Source organism: Mugil cephalus, chromosome 16 (assembly GCF_022458985.1).
Source record: "Mugil cephalus isolate CIBA_MC_2020 chromosome 16, CIBA_Mcephalus_1.1, whole genome shotgun sequence".
NCBI lineage: Eukaryota > Metazoa > Chordata > Actinopteri > Mugiliformes > Mugilidae > Mugil > Mugil cephalus.
The window spans coordinates 5,987,009-6,005,697 of NC_061785.1; the positions used below are offsets into that span (position 1 = coordinate 5,987,009).

An 18,689-nucleotide genomic window follows, 5' to 3' on the forward strand; every position below is an offset into this window, starting at 1 on the left:
TTTTTACGTGAAGCTGAGATGAAGTGTTTCTAGGAATATTTTAAACTATTTATCACAGCGTCTGTTCAGTATTTACTCATTTTAAGTGCGGTAAAACGACTCAGAGAGCCTCATCAAGGTCGGATCTTTTGACATTTGCGACTCATTGTGCCCAAGTATTAAGCCTGCAGTCCTTACTGAGTTACATTATGCACCGTTGTCAAACAAATCTGCTCAACAGCGTACTGTGCAAGTACACTGTGCAGCAATGTGAATTTCCCGAAGCAGTAAATTACACAACGCAAAGAAAACAAAGCAACTTTATTGAGTTTAGTTCTCAAACGTTAATGTAAAACAGTGATAGTTTGAAAATAAAACAGGAAGTGGAAATAAACACAATTAGAAACACCAACACGTTAGCAGGTCATATTTCTTCAAGTCCTACAAGTTGCGAGGTGCGGTTGGATGTTTGTTCAGCACATCCTGAAAACGCTCGATTGCATTGAGATACATAGGACAATAATATAACCAGAGTTATTCTCTTAACGGCTGATCAGTTTGCACTTTGTAGTAAATAGGATAAAAACGTCTCTCCTCGGCCTCTCGACGTTACGTCCTCCTCTGCAGAGCCAGGGCTGAGTCCAGGCGACAGAGCTGCTCCAGGAATCCGACGTTTGGCAGAATATTCCTGCACCTGCAAACAACCTCCACGGCCTCCACGAGGGTGAGTCCTTCTCTGATCATGAGGTAGGCCAGAACCAGAGTCGCAGAGCGACTGATTCCTCGAGCGCAATGGACGAGCACCTTACCTGCACGGGCAGAAAGGTTTCGAGCTGCATTGATTCTGTGATTTCATTCTCACTAGAGCAAATTTCCCAAATTCATATCGTAGCGTAGCATAGCATAGCATAGCATACCATATCGTATTGTATTGTATTGTATCGTATTGTCGTATTGTATCATATCATACCGTATCGGATCATATCGTACCTTACCTTACTGTATCGTATCGTATCGTACGATATTATATCTTAAATTACCTTACTCTGTTGTACCTTAACATATTGAATTATAGCGTACAATATCATACTTTATATTACATTGCCTTATCATATTGCATCGTATTGTTGTAACGTAACTTACCGTATCATATTGTATCATATCATATCGTACCTTACCTTACCGTATTGTCTTATATAGTACAATATCATACCTTACATTACCTTGCTATTTCGTATTGTATCGTATCGTATCATATCGTATCGTGTCGTATCGTATCGTATCCTTACCTTTCTGTATTGTATCATATCGTCTCGTCTCGTGTTGTAACGTATTGTATTGTAACGCACCTTACCTTACCTTATCGTATCGTATCGTAACGTAACATATCGTATCGTGATGTAACTTACCTTATTGTCTCGTTGTGTCTCATATCGTATCGGATCGTATCACAACATATCTTACCTTACCGTACCGTATCGTATCGTATCGTATCGTATCGTATCGTATCGTATCGTATCGTAACGTATCGTATCGTATCGTATCGTATCACAACGTATCTTACCTTATCATCTTGTCTTGTCTCGTATCGTATCGTAACCTTACCTTACCATATTGTATCGTATCGTATTGTTTCGTTTCATTTTCCTTGGTACCTTACCAACCTAACCTTGTCGTGTCATATTGTATCATGTTGTACCTTACCCTGCACCCTCTATCGTAACTTACCATATCGTGTCATACAATATCGTGGCCTACCTTATTGTGTCGTATTGTATCGTATTGAACCATATTGTACCTTACAGTACTGTATTGTATAATACCTTATCGTACCGTACTGTATCATAGCGTATTATATCGTATCATATGTCTTGTCCTATCATACACAATATCAAAACTTTTGCTTTAACCCATCTTTAACCCGTGCTTTAACAGCTCATTTATCTCCCCTTAGACGCCCCAAAACTTCACCGGAAACAAATGAAATTATTTAAAACTGTCATTATTATACATTTTGGAGCAAAGCACAAAAAGGTCCAAAATATGTAAGGAATTATTTCATTCAAATAAAAAACTAAACTAAGTAAATTAAAATTATTGATTTAACGTATACAGAGAAAACGTGTGAATTCAGCTGCTGAGTTTTAATGGATAATTTGTATTTATTTATTTTGTCTTCTTAATTCGAATAACTCAGTTTGATAATTTATGACATTTCTGTATCTTTGTGCTATAAAACACATAATATATTCTTTTCCGGGGGCTCAAACGTACTCGTACCTTTCTGACTCAGAGCGCCGTGAATGAAATCAGCCGCCGCGGCGAAGAACGGGCTCAAGTCAAAATCTTTACAGTCTGATGCTTCGACCCCGTGATACAGCACCCTGGTGTCTTTGTAGAAACGTGGCCCCGTGTCAATGTGCCGGGGGCCGTCTGCAGCATTCAGCACGTGTGTTATTCCCAGATTCCCTAGCAGGCTTTTATCCTGAGCTGTAGCCCTGTAAAAGCGACACAAGAGATGATGATATATTTAATGTTTAGTCATGTCTCTGCGCCTGGAAGCATATGTTTGCAGACGCATCACTGCTGACTCAAATGTACAGGTTTTATATTTGTCCCCCGTCGTCGGCTGGCCAAATACTTGCTGTTTGCGGCAACAGGATCTCGATCAGATCAGCATATTGCAGCAGGGGCCCCAAAGTGAGAATGTCACTTACGCGTCCCCGATGTAGAGGTCGGGCCAAACCTCGTTGACAGCTCCGGTGGGGCGTCTGTTCTTCAGCAGAAGGCCGAGCAGATCGCTGGTGGGCGGTGTCTGATACTTTGGCTCCTCCTCTGATCTCATATCTATATCTCTCACCTCGGTGTTGTCGTCTAATTAACACAGTTTATATTAGTTGACAGCTAAATAACTTTCCCCCGAATGATCCGGGGGAGGGAAATGTGAGAATTTATCCCCGCTAGTTTTTTTTTCTCCTTGCATTCGTTTTGAGAAAGGCCCCGCGCTAAACTCTGACCTTACCAACGCGGCTCGCCCCGCTTTCCATCTGAGCCGGGTATCAGTGTTGTTGAGAGGCTGAACCCCGCTGGAACGAGACAGCTGAACATACCAGAGTCTGGGCAGAAGCAGCGCGGGCTATTTATTCCACATATGACGGTGACAGAAGCCGAGCTGCTTGTGTTGTGACAGATTCAACTACAGAGCCACTGCGGGTCAAACAGTTGCGAGCGGTTAAAAAAGATGGCGAGGGATAAGTGTTGTGTTGGCACCCTGAGCGAGTTCAAGCTTCATCAACAGATCATCTCAAGAGACTGAACCGATTCAATCGTTTCATGGCTGAGGAGCAGAGCTGAAACTAAATCTGTGTAGTTTCTATGATGCCATAACTGTAAAAACTAGCAACAGGTCACGGTAAATAGACAGCAACCATGGGTCTGAAATGTATTTCTATTTCTTGAGGCTTATATCCATAAAATTTTGCCAAAAAGTGCTGACAAATTCAATATAAAATGGACAGAATATGAGTTTAAATAAATAATTACAGTATATATGACTACATTAAATATGATCATAAATCCTTCCATTTCCCATCACTTCATACTGGCAGGTATTATATTATTATTATATATTTGAGAGCAAACAATTACAATTAATTAACTACATTAATTTGTGCTTACACGGCACGTTCGCTCACATCCTGTTTATCTCCTGGGGGCCAAGCCCCTCGATGTCCCTAAAAACCTAGTGACACCCCTGCTCATCATGATCCTCTTTTCCAATCCTGTTTTTATTTTATAAAGCTTTTCCACGGTGTTTCTCGTCTTGCTTTACTTCCCGTGTTTTCCCCTCTTGTGTGCTTCGCCCTCGTTAGAATCACCTGTGGTTTGAGTGAGTGACTTTGTATTTAGATTTTAGTTTCTGAATTAGTGTTTTTGGATACCCTGCCTCTTAACTGAAGCACCTTTTGTTCCTCATTTTTCTGTTAGTTTTGTGTTTAAGCCCTTAGTTTTAGGGTGTTTCCTTAAATGCACTTAAATGTCTTTTCTTTTTTTGCGTTGTTGCTGTTAATTTTAATAACTCTTGCTTAGTAGTTCCAACTCCAACATGAGCCACTCAGATCCAGTCACCACTATTTTTCACTCTTTTAACATCAATTCAGGTGCTGTTCAGGAATTTAGATTATATTCTTTAATTTTCACCAAGTAAAACATATTTCATGTAATTTCAGTGTATCAAGGACCTGGCGTCCTCATACGGGGACATTAAGTTTTAGGTTTGCTGCAGCTTATTCTGCTTCATCTTCAGGAGAAACTTTAGTCCGCCATCTTCTATCAATAGTTACAAGCTACAACGTCGCTATTTCGCATTTGATGACATTGGGATTTGATTGTTTGCAAATAAATAAAAAAAATAATACCCATGTCCACATATGAGGACATTTTCTTTTTTTTCCAAAACTACCGACTTCCTGTTCAAAGATGATGCTCTGTTTTTATTCTTCTTAGGTCCTAATAATCCCAAGTACCTTGGAGAAATTAAAAAGGCATTCCAAACAAAAGCTCAGGTCTCGGGAGGTTAATGAACCAATCTGTGTTGTAACCAAGAAGCTAGAATCAAGAGGTGATTAAAAAAAAAAAAAAAAACAGTGAGAGCCCGGGGGGTGTTAGCTTAGCGGTGCCCAAAGAAAGTGTTCGGTTAAGAAATAATGTCCGGCATGTTGTGACTCATAAAACCACATCTTGTTTGGTATTATACTTTTTTATTACTACTCAACTAAAGGTGAATCCAGGAAAACTGTTTCTGTGCAGAACGTGCCCCCGTGCATGAAGACATTAACCAAACAGGACATTATGTGTTAATTAGTGAACTTTAGAGGTGCTGAGCTGGCTGTTCCCCCTGCACCCAGGCTTTACACTGAGTCTGTTCATGCCATAAATGTTGAAAGTTTAGCCGTGACCTTTGAAAGAGCCAATAAAAGCCGATAAAACGTCCTCACCTTAAAGCTTAAAGTCATCCTCTTCGTGTTTGTTTTAAAGAAGGTCACCCAATAGCGCAACTTCACAACTTCTTTTATTCCTAATATATTGTTGTTTATGAGTTTCTTCACGTAAATTACATTTCTCTGACAAAGCAAAGACAATTTGTACATCTTTAACATTCATATTTTCACTGAAACGCCTCCTTTAAACTAGGCAGAGGCAACAATACGACACACATGTCTGACTTAAGTCCTTCCGTTCGTGCTCCGTGACGACCCCTGGCAGTGCAGCTTCATGTCCAACTCCCTGAGCTGCTCCAGGAAACCGTTGTTGGGCGCGATGTTCCTGTTGGCGCCGACGGCTTTGAGGGCGTCCACCAGCGTCATGTTCTCGTGGATCATCAGGTAAGCGAGCACCAGGGTGGACGAGCGGCTGAGGCCCATCGCGCAGTGGACAAACACTTTACCTGCCAATCAGCGGAGACAAACACTCACTACCCGGCTTCATGTCTGCATTTACAACCACGCAATTGGTGGATTATTGCGTTGAACCTTTATTCTAAACGCCCAATTTGTTCCTCCCGCGTGGATTAAAAGCCGCGCACGTCACATAGAGGAGCGCTTCTTCTAACTCCCGACTAAAAAGTTTTCAACAATGTTGCAACAAATGTTTCTACACACGGTAATCCCTGGTTCCTTATCGGGCCCGAAGGATTAGGGCGCAGAGGAGCGCGTAATTGAACTGTCTTGGCTTCTGTGTATTTCTGCAGGGGATTACTGTAGGCCCCGCCACACACTGGAGCCCCCGATCAGCCCAGCATGTGAAGAAGGAGGCCTCGTCTTATTACTGTCATGTCAGATACCGACTTCACTTTGCATAACAGGGCCGGGCAGACACAGGCCACAAACATAATTGTGTAATTTCCATGTCCAATAAAAGTGTTGCTTACAAATTACCAGGGCAATCCATTTAAAACCAATTTTCCCGGCCGAGGTCTGAGCTTATGAGAAGATTACCGTGGGGGAAAGATATTAGCTTGATATTATGTTTAGTGTTTGATTTGCATTTTAATGACTAATACAACTGGGGGCTGCTGTAATGGGAATCGACTGACAAATGTTTCTGCACCTTGCCTTGTCTTTTCCCCAAGTTAATGTGTGAAAATGAGGAGAAATACCTCGAGAGCCGCCGTGAGTGCTCCTCACCTGTGGGCGAGCTTAGAGCTTTCTTGATGAAATTGGCCGCCGGGTAAAAGAAGGGACTCAAGTTAAAGGACGGCATGTCAAAAGCCTCCACTCCGTGATAAGTGATTTTGGTGTCTCGGTAGAAGCCGGGCCCCGTGTTCACGTTGAACTTGCCGTCAGCAGCGTTGAGCACGTGGGTGATGAGGTGGGCCTGGAGAGTCCTCTTGTCTTTGGCTGCGTGCCTGAAGGGAAAAATTATGTCTTTTCTGTGAGCACACTTCATGAGAGGCATTCACCGCTCATTCGCTTATTAGGTTGCGCAACACATCCATAAAATTGAACTGCCTTAAAGGGAACGTGCTTTTTTAAAACATCTGCTCGTCATCTGCAGCCATGCTACGTACATCGCTAAATTAGCATGTTGATTTTTCTCACTTAGAGCAAAATACTGCAGATGTGTTTAAATCTACTGTTTGTCATCCACATTTTGAGAGAGATCCACTCAAGAATGATCTCCACTTTGCTCGGGTAGAAACACAAATATCTCAAAGAGTAAATAAGATATCTGCAGAGCCAGTGAGAATATTTGAGGGATAAAAGAATAGAATATAATTTGGAAAACAAAGCTCTACACACTGCAGGGGGGTCTTTGGTTGATTAGACGTTATTTTAGATATTTTTTATTTTATTTTTAATTTCCCTCCACAATTTTACCCACAAAATGTAAATTTCTTCAAATAAACATTAACACAGCCGCATATTGCACGCTGACTCTCGGGTGTGTTAGCATAAGAGAAGCTAACAGTGCATAATATTGATAGGTATGTTTATGTTTATGACAGTTGCACAGCCACCCTTCTGTTGCACATGTTTTAAATAATGAAATGAACATTTGAATCTGTGTATTGTTTGAATAGCTTAATATTGAATGCAAAATTGTGCTAATTATGCTAATGTATACTTATAAACAGCACTAGGAGTTTGATATAGAACACATATAGTACGTAGGGGGTCTCTGTTAATACCTGCATATAAGACCCCTGCCTTATATTCCTGAAGTGTTCGGTATAACCGCTAGCTTGTTAAGGACATTTACATATTTACATTTATGGCTAAGGTACATTAAATTAGCACGTTTAACACGTTCATGTTTCAGTGATTACCACAGTAGCATTTAAATATTGATGACTCAATAAATGGTAAATGATGAATGTTTTTAGTTTTCATTGCTGCAGCTTTACTTTAAACAATCACTGTGGAGAAAATAAGTGAATCTACCGAGAGAAATGGTGGACGTTATTCCCCACAGTCTGCCATGCTTTCTACAGAAGCCCAGAATGGACAAAAAACATTCAATCAAACAGACTTGCTAAACGTTAGCATGCTACTGTGCTAAAGTTTGCATGCTAAGGTTTAGCAAGTTGATTGTTAATATCTTTGAAAAACTATTTTTATTAACTATTTTCTTACAGTATTATTGAAAAGTCAAATAGGTTTTCTTCACTAAAGCAACTCAAAAAAAGTTCTGATTACTTTAAACCGACTTCTCCAAATACTTAATGCAACGCTGGACTCACTTTAATCTGTGATTAGTTTTTATATTTATGTTTATCGACTCGTTTCTGTCTCAGTGTTTAACTTTTAAGGCAGAATTGACAATAAATCAGACTTTGACTTTATTTCAGTGTGGTACAGAATTTTAAAAATTAGCCTCACATGTCTCCGATGTAGATCCTGGGTTGGACCTCGTCCAGGTGATTGCTGGTCCCTTTCTTTGTCCACATCAGCCTCTGGAGCTCTGAAGCTGGAGGTGTCTCATACCTGATCTGTGGCCCCTCAGGGCTCGCCAGGCAGCTGAGGCCTCTGGGCATGTCTGGATCTGGATTCTCCACTTCTGCTTTTATTTCATTAAACAGGTTAAAGAAAAAAAAAACAACTCTTCTTCCCCTTTGCAGTTGTTTAAGGGCGATGAACACCACCTACGAAGGTCAAATGACTAAGATCAGGTCTCGTGGACTTGAACGAAGCCTGTTGACGATAGATGGCTGAGCATATGATGCATCTTATTCACAGTTTGGTACAGTCATTGATCTCGGGAGATGCAGAAAATTTGTATTCACAGCTTATAAACAGCCGTAAACAGCGTTTCATTTCTGGCAGGGAAATCTAAACCTGTGCATTTACAATTTACACACTGGGCTTTGGAGCGACTGTGTACGTTAGCATCCGTTCAGGCTGGTGTGTGATTTCTGCTCGAGGCTGATGTGATGTGATGTGATGTGATGTGATGTATGTGTGGACCGTTATAGTAAAGGCGTTCCCACTTATTTGCATTCTTCTCGCGTACAGAGACATAATGTGGCTCTCAGGGTTCGGAGACTTAATGTCGACAGGGATGAGCCTTTTTCGTGGCGAAATCTGTTTCGGTGACCTTTTGTTAAGCTGCAGTGGCATATGGAGGTGCACTCAAACATCGCGATGGCTTTATCCGTCTCTGCGTGTGCATTGTCGTGCGTGTGTCACTGCGCGAGTGGGAAAAGCTGCATCTGACCCAATGTGTTTGCATCTCCGTTTGCATTTGAGTGCGGGGAAGGCAGAGAAGGCGAAGTGTGTGTCTCTGCACAAGTACAACATGTACCGAGAGTACCTGGAGGCTCTTCTTTCTCCTCATTGATCTATAAGTACAACCCTTCCCTCCCTCCCACAGTCAGGGGCAGAGAACTGATTTCCCTGGTGCACATGTTGAGCTGCAGCGCTGCTTTCACAGCCTCCCCCCTTAGGCTAACCTGTCCTTCCTGCTCCAGTTCTGTGTAATTAAAGATGCTATGTATGGGAAAGTGCCTGCGGTTAACATAGAGGGCAAATAAAAATGTCTTTTTACCTCCTCCGGGCCTCTTCTTGGTGGTTTTATGAATTACACTTCCCTCTTTAGCCTTTCAGATGTGGTTCATCTGGATTTGTGGGCAAATTAATAAAAGAAGAAGCAATCCATCAGGCAATGCGGTATCATCACAGTACATTTGTAAAAGTGCTTTATAAACATGTTTACGTTGCAAAAAAATAACCGCGCCGCACAATAAATCCACACACTTTAGATTATGAACACTGCGCGCGCTTAATAAATACTTCGCAACTCGAAATTTGTTAGTAAGACACTTGCCTTGGCTGGAAACGCTGCTTTTCATGGTGTCTCTGTACGAGAGCTACATGTAGGTCGACAGCACAACTGTCTGCGTTCTCCTTGGTAATCTACCCTGCAACCTTTTTTGCTATTTTAACATCTGAATCTCAGCCCAAAATAATTCTGGCATCATCTTCTGCATTCCTTAAAGGTTACCCGAGCTGCCAGCACGGGAGGGAGGATAGGACACGGCTTTTTCAAAAGTACGAAAATTAGATCAGTGCTGCTTGCGCTCGAGCTTAAATCTGACTTCAGGGCTTCGGTGAAATGTGTTTAAATCAACACATGGTCAGCTGGTCAAGGAGAGTTTCTGATGTCTTTTTAAACACGCGATGATTAAAACGAACAATAGTGACATATTCAGCCACGGCTGCAGCGTAAAACATTCAGGGAAAATTACACGGTGGTGGAGGGGTGAACATATGCCAGTACAAACATTTATTTGTGAAATGTTCTAAATTTATTGTATCATTTTTTTGTCTTGTACCCAAATGAAACATTCACCAACAAAACTCGTGTTTCTCTACGACAGTATTTGCAGTGAATTTTACACAGTAGCTATATAGTGGATGCATGAGTGATGACTTGGAGTCCCACAGATAGAGTTCACTAAAATGTGACGCTCTGCAAAACATTTTCCAGAAGGCATTTGGTCCATTCTGCTCTAACACAAGGTGAGGTACTAAAAAAAAAAAGGTAAACGCACAATTTAAGACACAAAACAGTCATGAAATCTCCTTTGTTCTGCAAGGTTTTTGTTAAGACATTCGTAACTTTTTTTTCTTTTATACATCTCTTTACAAATCAGACAACAAAACTGTATTTTCATGGATTTTGACGTTCACAGTACACGTATTTCAGAGTAAAGTTTGGCCTGATGGTGGCGCTGTTGAGGTAAATCTATGTCACATCGCAGGCTAAAGTTGCTGCATGTCTAAGGTTTGCGTTCGTGAGTTGAGACGCGCTTTGTTAATGCTGTAGTTCTCTTAATAAGTTTACAAATAAATCTAAAAAATAAATCTCTAATAAAGTTTGATAAATCTAACTAAAAAGCTCCTATATTAAGCGACGTGGTTATAATACCTTGCAAAACTCTTAACTGCAAGAGAGAAAAGTTACGCGACAGGCGAGCGTGGCTAGCTTCTCTGTTAGCGGGCGTGCTACGCTAGCTACACTGTTAGCAGCGTTTGCTCAATGTCATTAATTTAAACGTTGACGAACACAGTGAAGCAAAAACTATTGGAGCTATATTAAACTTTCATTTAAAAGTATAATTGTCAGTTTTATTATTACATTTAAGGCTCAGGTTGGAGGATCCAGGAAAAGGGGGAAGTCCGACCGACCTGTCCACCAATAGGAGGGCAGCGTCTAAACCGTGGCTCCTCCCCACTGATAAATAACCAATCACATTCATTTTGTTGTTCTTTTGTAACTAAATATGTGTTTTTACTTTTTCCTTTAGCCTCCTTGGGGAGTATGCTAACCTTTTTAGGGTTTTATAGAAGAAGAAGCGGTCTTTTTTCCATTTAACAAACATGGATTCTAACGCTAACACGTCATCAGAGCGGCGCAAATAGTTGAAGTCAACTCAACTCAAGATTAAATTGTAGCACGACACACGTTAGCATTAGCCTCGGTGGCTTTTAGACGCCAACAATTTCCTACATTTTTTTTGCTAACGGCCTTCACGAAAAGATCATTTACAAGGTTTTGGACACCACAAGAGGGCGCTGTTCCTGAAACTAACTTAAGCTACAAGAGTAGCAGCCGTATTCTCACGACTTCCTTATCTTCCAGTCGTTTTGTGTCACGTGACATCGCAGTGTAGTAGCCACAAATGACATTTTGAGGTAGCACCATTAGCGTGTTAGCATGCTAGTGTTTAAAGTGACCTGAAAAAGGCAACATGTGTTGAAAATTGAAAGTTATTAGTGCGCAAATTGCCTTCCCCCATTAGCATTTAGCATTTTACTACTATAATATATATGCACTATTCCCATTCTTCTTCTCTGTTCAGTTCAACATGCTGTGTTAATCTGACAGAAAGACACGTTTATGTGACAGTACATTATCCGTTTCAGTCATTTCTGTTGAGTGTAAACGCCTCCCGACTACAGGATCTGACACGTTTTCTTTTTTTTCGTCAGCTGAAGATCCAGGTCCAGCAGCAAAGCCAGGAAATTCCTGTTGGGGTAGATGGCTCTTTTCTGGATCAGCTTCTGCAAAGCCCTCTGGAGCGGGATGCGACGGTAGATCATGAGGTACGCCAACACCAAGGTCGACGAGCGGCTCATTCCCATGATGCAGTGCACCAGAACTTTCCCTGAAGAACAGACGGGGGATGAAGGGAGAGAGGGATGTGAGGGAAGGATTAGCGTCAGGCCTCGGTCTTATTATTAATATCATACATGACTGCCCGTCTCACGCTGCGGTCTTTCTTTTTCCCCCGCTGTGAGCTAAAAATAGTGCCCACAATTCAGCGTCTTTGTTCATTTAAGGTCCCTTTGCAGGCTGGGCCCCGACTGTCTCTTTAATCCCACCTCGTCCTACGCCTGATAGCTTCTTTGAAAGGGGCCATGGCCACATTATAGACTTAAATTCTGCAAGGTAAGACTCTTATTATTACCACTGGCTGGAAATACACTTTACATACGCTATTAGAAGCTGTGTTGCGTTCTGGTGACGGGTGACATTGAAAAGGACGGCAAAGGTGGGGGAGATTTTTATAAATTTTAGTGCCTTGAGGGGTCTTACCATGGGGCGACTTCAGAGCTTTGTGAATGAAATCCGCTGCGGGCTGGAAGTAAACATCCAGATCGAAGTGCGTCGAGTCATCTGCTGGAATGCCACAATACACAAAGTCGTTGCCATAAAAGCTTTGGTTCCCTATGCTGCCTCGCTTGGAGTGGGCAGCGTTTAATACATGAGTTATACCTAACTTCAGCAAGGCAGCCTTGTTTTGGGCTACTGCCCTAGCAAGACAAAGAGACAGAGAGAGGTTCAAGACTTATGGGAGACGCCACGCATCGCAGAACAGTGATTTCACGTCAGAATGATACAATATGTGCAATGAGGACGTACGTCAAGCTCGTTAAGGCCTGGTTTAAGTTTGAAATAAAGTGAACACTTACACATTCCCTATGTAGATGTTCGGCCACACTTCATCGATTTGATTGAGGTGTAGCTTGCAAGAGTCCAAAACCTTCTGCAGGTCCTTCACGCTCAGATATTCCTTTGTCTTCCCTTTCATGGTTGACATTTTTTTTAAGTCCCAAATCGCCTCGGATCGATTGCTTTGCCCCAAATGTTTGTTGTGCTGAAGCGGTTCCCGTCTTCCTTCCCGTGGCTTCGAGATGATCCGCCCGAGCAGGTGTTTATCTGCCGTCACTGGCCAGTTACCCAATTTAGCGCCTAACCTAGCGTGTAGTCTTACTAGGGGTGAGGGCAGAACAACAAACAGAGCAGGCCGGGCTCTGCTTTTTCACACCGCCCTGGGACTCTTAATTTAATAAGCCTCAAACAGCGATGAATCATTCCATAAAGCAGTGATAATTGGACGTAATTATGGGCAAAAAATGTTTGAGTGCACTGCTGATACCGGATGGCAGGAAGACCTCGGCATTTGTGGAGCAAAAACACTGCTCTGACATAAATATCTTAGGATGAAAGAATTAAGCTTAGCTGTCGGCTGCACGTGGCATTAAAACCTCAAACTGTCTTTTAACTCTCCGCTTGTGTTGCAGGTCAATTTCACTTCATCCCGGCTTTTAAACCGAAGAGAAACCTAATTAACTGTCTCCTTTTTACGCCAGGAAATATAATGACTTTTACTTCATTCAGGGTCATGAATGTGTACGTGGGTGCGGAGATGTGTTGTGAAATGTCAGAACCGATGCCGCATACAGAGTCAGTCGATAAATGTCTCCGGGTCAAAAATGACCCGGAGACATTTATTGATTATTTAAAGCAGCTGCTTCTGCTTAATGATAAATCTACAATAGTTTGCGCGATGGGACGAAACTTCTTCTCCCGATCCGAGCGTAAAACTTTTCGTGGAGCCTTCCAGTGAAGCACAGTTTTCATAATCGTTTTAATAAAATTTGGGAGATGTTTGACAGTAGCTTCACATGATTCATCAAACATTAAGAATGAGCTTTTGTTCTGAAGAGTTTTGGGAAATTAGAGGGAGATGTTTTCTAGGAAGGAGTCCGATTTACTGGAAATCAAAGTTTGTTGCTGTTTCAAAGAGCTGCCTTCTCAGAAAAGATTCTGTTATAAAAGGAGACTCGCAATTTACTTGCCATCAAAATCAGACTTATACACCAGTCAGCCATAAAATGACATATTATGTTGTATTTATTACTTTTCTCTCACAACAGAAAGTTGGATTGTTCTCGTTTTAACCCTTATAATGTGTTAGAAAGCTGCTCTTTTGTGTTAGCGGGTCAAAATTGACCCAAAATTGTCAAAATAAAAATATTCCAGTATTAATTTTCACCTAATATCTAACATATATCCATGTAAGCTTTGTATTAAATGTTATTTTTTGGCCTAATAGACCTTTTATCTTTCAATGCACCACTCGTTTCCATCAAAAAAAGTCCATGGAGCAACCTAAACATTTTCTATGACCCATGGGTTCACGCAACTGTCAATATCCTCGATACTTTCTTTTTTTTAGAGACTTTCAGAATTTACTAAAATGGTGAAACAATCTTTTGTTGTGTTAAATTAGCTGTCGTTGGTGATATCATGAAACCTCAGCCCACTGAAAAACAAGGAAAACTTTTTTACATATTTTAACCTCACAAAAGGTCAAATTTGACACAAATTAACACAATTTGAGGGTTAATTTGAAACATTTAAGAGGCTGGTAGATTTTTTGAAGGTGAACCAGGCATCTGTTTAACTAAATATTATTTTAAAATAAAACTTTACTGCTCCGAGACTTGATTTACTTAAAAAAAAATCCAAGCAACACAGACCTGAACATGCACGGTGGGTAGTTAATTATCAGCATTTTGACTCTTCAGCCTGTAGAGACCTGGATGATCTTGACTTTTTATTTATTTATTTTTTATTTTGCACAATTAAAAAAATACACATAAAATATTACAGGAAATAATAATAATAATGAGACAGTGCAGTGAGAGGGCTTATTTGAAGCCTCTACCTTATGATATTATTATAATATATTAATATTACAGTAATGTAGGAATAAAAACACAACATGATGTGGGTGAATGTGTGTGTGCATGTTAATTGATTGAACTTTGTTAGACTTCACTGTTTTGCATCACTTGACATGTCTTGTCTTGATCGATGCTGTGATAGAAACTTGACCTGATTCTTGACTTTTTATCAAAAAAAAAAAAAAAACTTAGACAGTCGGCCATAACATTATGACTACTGATAAATGAAGTAAATAACACTGATTATCTTAGTTTCCCGGCCCATGTCAGTAGGTAGGTAGGATGTCCAGGCAGCAAGTCAAACAGTTTGCCCTCCGAGTTGATTATAGATGCAAGAAAAATGATTAAGTGGAAAGATTTCAGCAGCTTTGACAAAGATCAAACTTTCATGGCTAAACAGAACATCAGGACAGAACGTCCCTGCAGCTCAGTCACGTGTCAGAGTCAGATTCTCTGGTGGTTTTAACAAAGAATAAACTAGGATCACAACTCCCCCTGATCTGGCAGACCCCATAACATGCTAGCTAGCAACACATGTGTTAGCATAGTTTGTTCACGTTCATTTTTAACCAGTGATCCAGGGAAATTATTCATATGTGTGTGTCAGTGCACAGTCAGGGTGCATTTATTTCCTCAAAATACCCACTGGTCTTTTTCCCCAGGCAGAAAAAGAATCCTCTGATTCTCCTGCATCATCGCTGTAGCTCATTTCTGATTTGCGGAACTTAATTTACACCCTTAGCACAAACCTGGGCATCATTTAGTCTCTTTACAATGAGCTACTAGTGTGTGTGGAGGTTCAGGGTGGAACTTTCTGATCAGAATCGTCTGTTATCAGCGAGGTTGCTGCATTTCGTCTTCATCAGACGACAATGTGCCACAAAAATCTTCAGACACACTTAAGCAGAGCTGGGAGGCTAACAGTACGTTAGCATGCTAACAAATGACAAGGATCACAGGTTGGTGCTCAGCAGGTTGTGCTGGTTTAAAATTTAGACTTAGCATGGGCTTTTTTTCCACGTTCTTCTCTACAGAAACTCAGGTTTGTGGAAGTTAATCGGAGTTTGAGGTGGTCCAAATAAAACCTGAACTCTCCACCACTCATTTAGAACCGTGGAAGCCACAAGCAGCCTTTGTTTTTAGCTAACACGCTACTAAGACAAGTTTGCATGAGAGGAAGTCAGAAGTCATCTCATACGGGTAATCAATAATTAACCCACTTCCAAATAATAATTGTAGTAATGATAATATACCAACATAAACAAAATAAACCAACTACTACTAATATAGTAAAACCAAAAGTCATCAAGAGAAGAATAAATCAATAAAGAAAAGAAATGTTAATAACTAAAGAATAATCTTTAATCAGTCTCATCCATGAACTTTTTAAAAATCATGTTTTTATACTTTTTTTTTTTAAACTTAATTTCGATATTGTTTCAGTTCCACAAATTTTCACCTTAAAAGTAATAAAAAAATCTTTTCCTTGTTGTTCTCACTCTCACATTCTTAAAATAAAACAATCCCCTTAAACTATATCTTCCCTCCCTTTGAGTCAACATGCTCTGAATATTTCCTGGTAATTGATTATTTTTATTTATTTATTTATTTTCTTGCTTTGACCATGATTTGTGCTGTTTGATATATAAGAATAAATACAGATTGTAGATGATGCTCTTGAAAGCATCACCCCACACCTCAGCACAGTAGGTTAAATATGATGAAACCAGAGAACTGTTTGTCCCCAAGGCTAATTCCTAAGAGTTCCCACTAATTTCCTGTTTCTTAGATTTTATTGCATAATGCGCTGTAAAATTTTATTTTTTATTTTTTTATTTTAAACGCTGGCTCATCTGGGGACCGGACATGAGCTCCAGTCGTGGTCAGTGATGACGTCCACTGCTTCAATCCTTATGCACCCAAACCACCAGCAGCAGCAGCAGCAGCAGCAGCAGAGACTTGCAAACAGGAATTTAGCAGAAACACAGACTGAATAAACTAGATTTTCTAGGTTAAACAAAATAGAGATCAATGTCAAAGCAGATTTAGTGGCAGCCCGTCCTCATGAAAGCAAAAAAAAAGCAGCTTTTTAAGCAGCTTACTCTCCAAATATTCACAGGAACACGAATGAATTTGAATGAAAAACTGAATGTTGAGGACGATAGTTGATATAAAATAGGAACTAAACATCATCAAAGACTTGGATCTGTTTTAAAATGAATCATTCTTTGAGGTGTATTTGATTCACCACAGCATGGATTCTTATTTTTATAAGTAATTGTATGTAATATTTAGTCCTAACATTGATTCTGCCTAAAGGTGAGCTGATTTCACTGATCTCCCGTTAGGGGGGGGAGGAGGATCAATAACCAGCGAAAGAGGCAGCGTGATTCACATCAATCGCGGCGCTGGAGTCGAGGGAAATACATTTGATTTAACACCGCGGCTGAAACAAGCTGATCCCAGTCAAATATCCGTTCAGGTTTCAAGGGCGCCCATCGCGCTTCAGTTTCACATCCAGAGCACGAAGCTGTTTGAGAAACCCCCTGTTTGGGAAAATCCACCTGCGCTCTTTGACCTTATCGATGGCCTCCAGCAGGGTGTGATGATGGCGGATCATTAGGTAGGCCAGGACGAGCGAGGCGGACCTGCTCACGCCGACCGCACAGTGGACCAAAACCCGAGCTGGGGGGAGGAAGGAGACGACGACAGTGAGCGCGTGCCGCGTTTTCACTCTGGATAGGTCTGACAAATGAAGTGTTTTACCGCCAGGGGTGTCGAGTGAGCTATGAATATACTCGGCGGAGGGGAAGAAGTAGCGGGAGAGGTCAAAAGATGGCGAGTCATCTGCAGGCACTCCGTAATAATCCACGCCGGATCCGTAGAAGTCGTGGCTCCCCTGGCAGTACGTCTTCCCGTGGGCCGCGTTCAAGACATGAGTGATTCCCAGCTTCCACAGGCTGTAGCGATCATTGGCCACTGACCTGAAACCAAATCAGTCGTCGTGATAGTGATAGGAAAGATTCAACTGATTTTATTTATTTATTTTTTTACAATGACTCACATGTCCCCAATGAACAGGTTGGGCCAGACTTCATCCGCGTGGTTACCAAACCTTTTACCTCCGTACAAAACCTTCTCCAGCTCTTTTACAGAAGGAGTGGAAGAAGAGGCGTCCGTATTTTCCTGCAGGTTGTTCATTTCTGACTACATTTAGAGTGAAATTGCCAAACTTTGTTGAGGCTTTGCTCCGACTCTGTCGGTACTGACAAGGACAGGTGCAACCTGGTCTAAAATTAAAGCGGTGACCTATATCTAAATGCTGGTCAGATCCACACCTCCAGATCTTCAAGAGGCCGTTAGCTCACGTCGATGGAGGATGCTAAACAGCACGTTGGCCCTCTCCGTGGGACATTTCAGCACAAAAACAAAAACATTAAGTATCATGCAAACTCTGCAGGAAGGACTTTTCTTTCCACTGAAGCACTTCCAGCTTAAAACAACATTAACGTCAAGCACACCTTAGTCAGGGGCTCTGCTAGCGCTCGGGGCTAACGCGCCGCCCAGCTTGAGACACACCAAAGACAAAGACAAGCTGGCGATGTGTGGCCTGCAAATGTCTGGCCGCTCCTGCAGCCACTGCTCCGTGTACGGCTGCAGCAGCTTTGTAAATAAGAAGCGAACAGCTCTCCTCGTGAGCAATGTCAACAAGTTAGTTTGCCTTAGTAGCTGCTGAAAGACGAGGAACAGGGACACATCAATGTGGTGAAATGTTTATTCGAATGTTTAACACTCTGCTTGGTCGTATGTGGGACAGCAGTAGCTTTTTGAGCCAATCAGAGCTCTGCGCAATATGCATTGAAAGCTATTTTTCTTCTTATTTCATTGACAGAAGTTATCATAGGATTTGACACATTTTTTCAAAACGACATCTTATTTTTTTTTTTAACTGAGTGCCAACTTTGATTACTCAAGAACAACACCGTGTAGAGTCATTCTGACTTTTTCTAAAGAGACCAAGACCATGTATTAGCTCCAAAATGTTCATGAACAGCCTTCAATTTACTTTGGGTGTGTCCTAAATAGCCCCCTTTTTTTGCACAAAGGCTGGGAGGTTAAAAAAAAGGAGACAAAAACTTGTTAAGTTGTTTTGTTGAAACTGTTGAAGTTTAA

At 41.2% G+C, this 18,689-nt stretch overlaps 3 protein-coding genes across 3 annotated transcripts; all 3 read right to left on the reverse strand.

The window, feature by feature from the left end:
* Window positions 1-281: 281 nt before the first annotated feature.
* LOC125022143 (dual specificity phosphatase 29-like) lies at window positions 282-3,066 on the reverse strand. The gene is made up of 4 exons (XM_047608512.1): window positions 3,002-3,066; window positions 2,697-2,853; window positions 2,260-2,477; window positions 282-788 (listed from the first exon to the last, which is right to left on the reverse strand). Exons 1-4 carry the CDS (start codon window positions 3,024-3,026, stop codon window positions 589-591), a joined length of 600 nt encoding a protein of 199 aa, XP_047464468.1. The 5' UTR covers window positions 3,027-3,066; the 3' UTR covers window positions 282-588.
* Window positions 3,067-5,032: 1,966 nt separating this feature from the next.
* LOC125022798 lies at window positions 5,033-18,098 on the reverse strand. Its single transcript, XM_047609723.1, has 9 exons — window positions 17,581-18,098; window positions 17,283-17,500; window positions 17,010-17,201; window positions 12,079-12,162; window positions 11,450-11,647; window positions 9,481-9,485; window positions 7,860-8,122; window positions 6,165-6,385; window positions 5,033-5,425 (listed from the first exon to the last, which is right to left on the reverse strand). Exons 1-9 carry the CDS (start codon window positions 17,715-17,717, stop codon window positions 5,205-5,207), a joined length of 1,539 nt encoding a protein of 512 aa, XP_047465679.1. The 5' UTR covers window positions 17,718-18,098; the 3' UTR covers window positions 5,033-5,204.
* Window positions 9,762-12,694, reverse strand: LOC125021930 (dual specificity protein phosphatase 13-like). Its single transcript, XM_047608128.1, has 3 exons — window positions 12,456-12,694; window positions 12,079-12,296; window positions 9,762-11,647 (listed from the first exon to the last, which is right to left on the reverse strand). Exons 1-3 carry the CDS (start codon window positions 12,581-12,583, stop codon window positions 11,436-11,438), a joined length of 558 nt encoding a protein of 185 aa, XP_047464084.1. The 5' UTR covers window positions 12,584-12,694; the 3' UTR covers window positions 9,762-11,435.
* Window positions 18,099-18,689: the final 591 nt, after the last annotated feature.